This window comes from Eucalyptus grandis, chromosome 11, assembly GCF_016545825.1.
Source record: "Eucalyptus grandis isolate ANBG69807.140 chromosome 11, ASM1654582v1, whole genome shotgun sequence".
NCBI classification, from domain to species: domain Eukaryota; kingdom Viridiplantae; phylum Streptophyta; class Magnoliopsida; order Myrtales; family Myrtaceae; genus Eucalyptus; species Eucalyptus grandis.
This window is the reverse complement of record NC_052622.1, coordinates 2806533-2815470: the sequence shown is the minus strand read 5'-3', so window position 1 is coordinate 2815470 and position 8938 is coordinate 2806533. Positions and strand designations below refer to the sequence as shown.

Here is an 8938-nt window from a genome sequence, read left to right as displayed (position 1 = left end):
AGAACTTCAATACAATTTATAAGATTGTTATTGAATTTTAATTTTGTTCGAGGTCGTCCTTGAGTTTTGATCAAATGTGTAATATCGTTTTTGAATTTTTAATTTATTGACTATAGCTTATAGAATTTTGATACATGTTTAAACTATTTAAAAATATTCAATATTGTTATTGAAATTAAATTGATGAAAAGATAACATTAAGTATTTTTTCAAATAATTTAAAAACTAAATTCAACACGTATCAAAAGTTCATAAGTTGATATTACATGTTACGTTAAAACTCAGAAACCACGTTACATGTTCGATTAAAACCATAGGCTATATATGTCATTCACCCGCGTAGCTTGCAAGAAAGCATTGGAGGAGAGTGGGCCAGCGATCGGAGTTGACATGGACGAAGAACCATCGAAGGCCCAGCTCGAGTCAAGGGCAGAGGGTCCCTCCACACGCCATTTCAGCGTACGATTCACTCTTATCTTGTTAGCAGAAAAACACTCGAGCGGCAGAAGTGGGCCAACGATCGAAACCCGAAGAGCAAGTCTTCCGATTCACCCCTCCGATCCTCCATCCATAGAAAAGAAAGTTGCGCGGTGGACATCAAAGAAAGCTCACTCCCACTTTGCACACCGCACTACCCCCATCACTGCTCTGACAAAAAAAGGGCAAATCGACGCTTCGTGCCAAAGCAAGCATCTCCCAGATCTGCCGATGCCTCCCGATGCCACAACCGGAAGGATCATCATTGCAATTGCAACCACATAAACTCGAAGAGAATCTATGATTTCCACACTTATGATATGAAGATGTTTGCAAACATAAGACGATCAAAACGTATTTTGATGAAAGGATCTGTTAGAGTTTCTTGAATCCAAACGTGCGACATCGACGTGCTTTTCCCGCTTGGGAAAGATTTGATTGGAACTTGATTGTGTAAAATAGTCGACTCAAACCCGGAACCTACTTTTCAGAGAACAGGAAGATGGAGTATGTTTCGATATCGATTGCGTGCATTGTCTAAACAGAAAGGACGATGGGAGGGGGGGCTTTCTCTAACATAGGAAAGAAGCTGAGCTGTATCATTTGGAAGCGACTGTGCAACGAACTGTTATCAATGCGGATGCACTTGGAAGGTTTTGGAAGCAACTTAAGGGACAAGTGAAGAGACCCCAAAAAAGAAATGGCGGGTCTCCTTGGCACCGAAAAGTTCCATTTGACCATCCAATCCAAACTTGGTGCTGCGAGAAGATGCAATTTTGACGTCACCCTTTTTTTTGTCCATTTATGTCGTGAAATGAGGTCAACAACCCATTTCTCACCCTAGAGATTGCTAGTTACATTCTGTTAGCTAAAAGGACAATACATATTTGCTTGACACGAGTTTAACAATTTGAAACTATTTTCATGATTTGCTAGTGTAGACACAATCCAAAGAAACTAATGGGCTGCATATTGAGAATCGATTTACATCTTTGATTTGATAGATTTAAAATTTTAGAGGTAGTGTGCTAGCCACAACGGTAATTGAAAATCATAGCAACCTAGGCATGTGATGCCACTTGTTTGGAATTAGATTTTTGCAAACTTGTCATGGTTGCAGCAACAAGTGAGATCTAAGTTGGTTTAACCACAACTTGCCAACTGCACCGCTTGAGTGGCTCAATTTAAATTGGTCATTAAGGCTGAAAGTTGATGAATACTTTGGAAGTCGATGGATTACTATGGAATTTCCTTTTTCAATTGTTGCACCTGTATGGTATTTTTTTAATCAATTTTGGCCCTTCAATCTATGTCGACCTCCCAATTTTGGAAAATAAGAAGAGGACGGTCCCATTGATCTAAAAAAGCGACGGACTTGATTTTGAAGTGAAGATTTGTTTATCCACTCGCACAAAAAAAGGAAGGGATTAAGGACTGTGTCGCTATAATCTTAAACGAAGAACAAGGAAGGGAATCTAGCTTGAAATCTCGTGAAAGCTGCTCTTTTATGTAGATGTTATACGTGTTTTTCCTTTGCATTAGATAGATCTAACGAAGTTTATCGACATTTATATTTATAGTAAGATGGCTACCTTCAGCCATCGCTCACAAGTTAGTCCCGATTGCTGAATTCCTCTAACTCAGGATGTGCAGTTTGGAGGTCCTATATTATTCTCTCAAAATAATGAGACTCTAATGCCGGCTTCTCTATTCCTCGATTTGTGATTTGACACCAACAAAATCATACCACATCTACCAACAAGGAAACTTCATATCTCAATTTTGATGACTCGCAACAATCCCCCCAACTTAATAAAACTTCAAGACCTATTTAGCATGTACACAACAATTTCATCTCGATTTTTCTCATAACTTAGGTAAACGGATGTAGTGAAATTACTTTTTTTTTAATCAGCATTACGTTTGCAATTTGGATTGCTAAATTGCTTGATTGCATTTTTTTTTATACTTTACATTTAATCGCAAGATATGAAATTTTTCAGATTCAATTATACTTCCAATATACATTATACATTTATTATTGAAAATTAATTTTTCCCATCACTCCAAAAATTTTGCTTTCTCACAATAACAAAAGGGTTCCAAATTTTACAAGCCATAAAGATTGAAATAACTCCAAACATCAAGACCGATTTTTTGTGTGCGTGAAAAATAATTTGTTCATTAAAAGAAGGCAAATAACAATTCCGTACCCCAAAAAAGAATACAGTAAGAAATCGAAATTTTCGCAAAAGTAGAAAATCACCATCGCCTGATACGCCAACTCGATGAACCCTAAAACGTCCGCCGGCACGAGACCGCGTCGCCTCTGCTGCTAGCTCGAAGGCGAAAAACCATCGTCCGCGCCGGCACCGAGTTTCGCAAGATGGTGAGCGAAAGGCAGAGACTCGCTCGCAAGCGATACAGAGAAGCCCACCCGGAGCTGTTCCCCAAACCGGAGCCGACCCCGCCCAAAGACCCGACGAAGAAGAAGAAGAAGCTAAACAAATTCAAGCGCAAGAAACCAGATTCCAATGGCGCCGGAGGACCCACCAAGAAAACCTTCAAGAGACACCCGCTTAGAATTCCTGGATTGATGCCCGGTGAGGGCTGTTATATTTGCAAAGGTCAGGACCATATTGCCAAGCTCTGCCCTGAGAAAGCTCAGTGGGAGAAGAATAAGGTTTGTCTTTCTTGCTTTTTTTTTTTTTTTTTTGGTTGGGCCTTGGACAGAATTGGCAGTCCTTACTTCTTGATTGTATTTTAACGTCTGGGGATTCTTGGTTTTCTATAAGAGTCATTTCGTTGTCTGAATTATGCGGAAGTTGCTTGAGAAACAGTGTGCCAGTCCCATGAACATTGCTCAGGTGGTTTCTTGATTTTTTTTGTATTTTTTGGGTTGGGTATTGATGGGCGTTTAATCAAGCCAGGCATATGCATTTGAATTCCCGGGGTCCAGAATTTTAGTTCCTTCAGTTTCTCGGTGTTGATTAGGTTGTCTGACTCTTGGGTTTTATGCTGTTACGCAGATATGTTTGCTTTGCCGTCGGCGCGGTCATAGCCTCAAAAACTGCCCGCAGAAGAATGACGAGTCCGTTGATAGGAAGCTGTGTTATAATTGCGGGGACACGGGGCATTCTCTAGCAAACTGTCCTCAACCTCTTAAAGACGGTAATTTGATATCACGAGATTGTACTGAAAATTGTTATTCTATGTTGATATTTGCTGGAAATGAATTACATGTTACAAGTCATACAATTAGGATGTCCACTAATGCAGAAGTCTTTCCGTCCTTTTTCTCTGTATATTGTAGTCTAGCATTTTACTTTTCTTATTGGTCTATCCTTTGATTTGCGTCATTCTCAGTTTGCTTCTTGAATCCTCTTCTAGAAAGGTTAAACTTAAGTTTACTTACACAAGCCTTGGTTTGGTGATGTGCTGGATGGCTAACTTCATCATCTAGAGGCGAATCTGTTAAATGTGACTGCTCATATAAACCTCCATCCATTGTTCTGCTACTGCAGTGCTTACTTTTACGTCATGAATGGTGTTTCCCTGATCATTTACTCTCCTTTGTGGTGACAGGGGGGACTAAGTTCGCCAGCTGCTTTATTTGTAAAGAGCAGGGTCACTTGAGCAAAAACTGCCCTCAAAATGCTCATGGAATTTATCCAAAGGTACATTGTTTTGTTTATTGTAAATGGCTAAGTATATACGTGCTTTGTTCTATATCTTTTTATACTCATTACGATACTCTCATGAAGAGGAGACATCTAATTGCTCTTCTGTAGGGTGGTTGCTGCAAAATCTGTGGTGGCGTGACACATTTGGCTAAGGATTGCCCTGAAAAGGGCAAAAGATTTTCCGGAATTGGTGGTAGATGTGAGTCATCTTCTATACATCTTAAACTCATGCCAGCCCAAAGGATTCTTAATTCTGATGGTGTTCTGTGGCAAAGTCCATTTGCATTTGAGGATAAATATTGCAGCCTTTAGTACAAATTGTTCCCACCAACCTTATTATTTTTCAATGGAATGTTCCTCAGGCATTAGGAACCTAGGATAAACCAGATTGACTTAAGTAACAGAGAATAAACAGTGTAACAGTTTGCTAATTTCTTGAGCCTCCGCAACCTTTGGATGTTAACTCCTCTAGCACGTGTGAAGAACAGTTGGGTGAGATGATCGGCTGCTTAAGCATGAAAGAGTGGAGAAAAATGGCTTCAGTATATCCAGAAAATTTTCTCTTTATTCTTTGAACTGAGAAGCATGGTGGACTTACTCTTATCAAGAATAGACAAATCACATCAGATCTTCATAGTGATTACTCCATAAGAACGTTAGTGTTGTCCTCTTGGTTTCTTATTGCTTGATTCTTGTTTGAAGCTAATCATCTTTCTCCTATGGCTCGCTCACTTATTTAATTGACCTCATTGCAATTTGGATGCAGAAAATTATTGTGCAGAATTTTTTTTTTTTTTGTGTGACTGTTCATGCTGATACCATATGAAATGATTGGCAAGAGTTTTCTTTGTATTGGCAAGTCTGGTGCTCCTGAGTTGGCCTTGATGGGCTATTGCCTTATAGGTGGCTAACATTTGGGATAACATTTTGGGGCTTGGCTATAAAAATGAGATATAAAGTTAAGGATGTCAATGCTGCCATCTCAAAGTGACTTCGGTTTGACATCCATCATTCTTATGTGGATCTGATTCTTTGCTTGTAAAGTAAAATCCTCTGTTTGACCCACACAAGCTTACCATAGAATCTCCGCAGGGGTTAAAGATAAAGTGGCACGGATATAGTATTTTGGTACTTGTTCTATAATTTCTGACCTTTCTTTTGAATGTTTCCTTGCTTAATGTTCTCAAATGTTACTTTTCGTTGACAAGTTAAATTGCTTATATAACATCGTACGACTTTAAGGTCTATTCTGATTCTGTCTCTGTCTTGTCTCCAGTGGCTGAAACAGAAGAGGCGCCGAGACCTCAAGTTACCAAATTCACTAGCGGGGATGATCTTGATGATGACTTTGTGATGGATGAAACACCCGCTAAGAAAGACAAGTCTAGTGCATGTGTAGCTGATACTTCTGGCTCAAAAGATGATCATGTAAAAGCCAAGAGAAAACAGGGTACAAAAGTTGTTAATTTTGCTGGTTAATTATTGTCGATTCACGAGAGATAGCTAGGATTACAGCGTCGTTGGCCTTTTCTTCATTTTTGGTTCTTCAAGCAATTTTGACCCTTGGATCCAGTGTGTTTGGATCCCTACTTTCCCAAAAACGAACCAAAAGAGATGCAGGAAAAATACTGTAGTATTTGTTTACTGTCGACGATGTCTTGTAGTTGCAATGAAGCTTTTCCCGTGTAGTTGGAAGTTCTTGAATTTATAGTTCATTATTTGAAACTTGAGTTCGGGTGCAGACTGATATACTCATTCAAGAGTCGAATGCTTCCATTGAAGGATGATTTTCTGAACTAGAGCCTGCGTCATTTTTTTGTGAAATTCATACACACCCCGAATGTACATGGACTCCTGATGTGGCATTTTATCATGTGGGAGTAAAACATATGACGACATAGGCGGCCTCGGCTTCTCTCTTAAGCGGACCCCACGACCTGGACTCCAGTATGTATAGGTTCGACATTGTTTGCTGTCGATCATCCTAGTCGTCGATTGGCTATCCATTCGTGCTTTCGACTGGATTTCTCTTCACTAATTCTTGAAGATCGTGAGGGACGCATCCCGGAGCCGCGTGCTTTCCCGGGCTGAGAAAAATAGTCAATTGAAGGGTATAAGCTAATGCCATTCATGTAGTATATATGAATTTTTTAGAACGTGGGTAGATGGCCACTACTATATATGGAATTTGAACTCAATAAAACACAAGGAAAAACCAAGAAAAAAGTAACTTTGTCTATGTGTCGATGGAACGAAACAGACGTGCCATGCAAGACGCATCAAGAACGTGGCAACATCGAAGTGCTTGGTAGTTGGCGCTGGCGTTGGAGGGGCATGATCTATTTTATATCAGCCTCTTTCTTTTCCTGCAATTCCTCCTCTCCATCGGCTTTAGAAATCCCCCCCGGGATTAAGGATCACCTTCGTCTCTCTCGCCCTCTCCCAGCCTCTCCTCCTCATTCTCTCTTCCTCTCTCTCTCATCATATTTTGCTTCTTCCTCCAATTTCTCTCTTCTTGCCAGGAGCTTCTCTGTCTCTCATTGAAGGCAAAATGGTACGTTCACCGTCCCCGATCTCTCTGAACGTACGATCTTTTCGTGCTTTGGGAAATTGCAAATATGAATACCGTTTTGACGTTCCTTTCGATTATGATTCATGTCAAAAATGGTCGAGCATTATTTTTGTTTTTTCATAATAGTCTAGATTGGATGGTTGTAGATGGGCATGATCTAGGTAGAGACCCTATTAGATGCTCAAGGTGATTGTAATTGGTTGTATCGAGAATTATGTGAAGAGTATCTGGACGTGCATGAACGAATGCCCTCATGCCGTCCTCATTCTCGTCATTGGCAATTTGAAATCTTATGATCGTCCTGACTGCCTGAAATTTTGTCGCATCGACTTGAAAATGAATGGATTTTAGGCGAACGCGGCTTCTGGAATGGCTGTCAGCGACGAGTGCAAGCTGAGATTCATGGAGCTAAAAGCGAAGAGGATTTACCGATTCATCATCTTCAAGATTGAGAACCAGCAGGTTGTGGTAGAGAAGGTTGGGAATCCGGAGGAAACCTACGAGGATTTCTCCGCCTCTTTTCCTGCTGATGAGTGCCGCTATTCGGTATTCGACTTCGACTTCATCACCAATGAGAATTGCCAGAAAAGCAAGATCTTCTTCATTGCATGGTAACATTATCTCTCAACCAATATGGCCTAGCTTTTATCCATGTGACTAGTCTGAAGTACCTTTCAGTATCAGAAAGACGATGATAGTTAGTCATGAAATGTTGTTGCTTACGGAAGATCTGTGCTTCATCATTCGAAAGGATTGTATATGCGCGATGTGCAAGAATTTCACACGAGTCAGAGGTTCTAAATTTCATTCGCAAACTCATGCAAATTTTCAATCACAGTGACCTCTGATAATCTTATAGTTCCAAATGCATGAAAAAGGCGTACATCCAGTTTCTGGACTGTTTTCAGAAATTCGACCATTATATTTCACACCGTTCCTCAATTCCAAAAGTCCGACTAGTCTGCTGCAGTTGTGCTGAGCTTTATATGTTGTGTGTTCTCTCTCTCTCTCTCCGCAAAAACGAGAAAACAATCAGATTGAATTGAACAAAGACAGAGCTTCACTGACCGAATGTGTTGTTGGTAGGGCACCTGATACCGCAAAGATAAGGAGTAAGATGGTGTACGCCAGCTCCAAGGACAGGTTCAAGAGGGAATTGGATGGCATTCAAGTGGAGTTGCAAGCCACGGACCCGAGCGAGATGAGCTTAGACATCATCAAAGGCCGAGCGCTTTAGATGGCTCGCTCAATACGATCTCGACGTCCTTTTTAATTCCTGCTGGTTTTTTTCTTTTCGTCTACGGTATCGTGTGTGAAAGGCTGAGAGCCGTCGCTTCTTTTGTTCTAAAAAACTGTTTTCTTTTCCATTCCTCAATCGGTGATGTTGTAACGGTGTCGCAATTAGACTTCCCTTAGCTCAAACTCAAATGTATCTGCTGCATCCTGTAATATACAATTTTTTTTTGGTCTCACTGCTTTCCTGGAGTGACGTTTTTTATTATGCTGTCATCTTTTATCAGAACACGCTTCGGGCAAAGATGGAGAAACCATGTAATCAAGAGGAAGTAATCCTCTTTGGGTTGTCATCAAGTTTATAAATTATCGTTAATGCCCAAAGCCATAATTAATCCTGTCTCTTTGGTTAATTACTTGACACTAAAACAAGTACATTGTAGGATTGCGAAAGCACGTTGATGATGGTAACATGAGATAATTATAGCGAGCAACTCAAGATACACTTACATCAAAATGTAGTATGATTATATCACTCCAGTAAAATATTATCTCACACAATTTTTACAATTTATTTTCTCACATTAGGCACAAAGATAATAAGGCTCCATTTATTTCGCAAAAAATATTTTCCTCATCTTCTAGTATTTGGTTCGCCTAGAAAAATGAGTCAACGAAATTCTTTTTCCTACCAAAATTTAAATTTAAGAAAATGAGCCTGGGTATGTGATGCCCACACTCGGGTCCATGGAGGCTGGGCCAAAACCCCCCTTACCCAGTGTTCCAGAGCACAAGTCAGGGTCCACAAAGGCCATGCCCGAGTTCCCACCTTTAGGCCCAGGACATCAATGGTTGTGCGTTGGTCCTTGGCTCTCAGCTTGGGTCCTTGGTTATTTTTTTAAAAATATATTATTATTATTATTATTAAAAAATTCAAAATTTTAATTTGTTGGAAAAAAATATTCCGAAATTT

General features: G+C 40.1%; 1 protein-coding gene across 2 annotated transcripts; it reads left to right on the top strand.

Moving 5' to 3' along the window:
• The first annotated feature begins 2664 nt into the window (after positions 1-2664).
• Positions 2665-8204, top strand: LOC104426974 (actin-depolymerizing factor 7). 2 transcript variants are annotated; one of them, XM_018865928.2, is made up of 7 exons: positions 2665-3160; positions 3507-3648; positions 4063-4154; positions 4269-4353; positions 5539-5555; positions 7084-7343; positions 7819-8204. In XM_018865928.2, the coding sequence occupies exons 1-7, from the start codon at positions 2864-2866 to the stop codon at positions 7967-7969; spliced, it is 1044 nt and encodes a 347-aa protein (XP_018721473.2). In that variant the 5' UTR covers positions 2665-2863; the 3' UTR covers positions 7970-8204. The 2 variants fall into 2 exon arrangements, with proteins under 2 accessions (XP_018721473.2, XP_018721472.1); XM_018865927.2 differs by lacking the exons at positions 2665-3160; positions 3507-3648; positions 4063-4154; positions 4269-4353; positions 5539-5555 and adding an exon at positions 6549-6714.
• The last annotated feature ends 734 nt before the right edge of the window (positions 8205-8938 follow it).

Bases quoted from the DNA above. Each gene is read 5' to 3' on its own strand.
- LOC104426974 (XM_018865928.2), top strand. From the start codon at position 2,864: ATGGTGAGCGAAAGGCAGAGACTCGCTCGCAAGCGATACAGAGAAGCC. The intron at 3,161-3,506 runs GTTTGTCTTTCT...GCTGTTACGCAG, and splicing joins CTCAGTGGGAGAAGAATAAG to ATATGTTTGCTTTGCCGTCG. The intron at 3,649-4,062 runs GTAATTTGATAT...TTGTGGTGACAG, and splicing joins TCCTCAACCTCTTAAAGACG to GGGGGACTAAGTTCGCCAGC.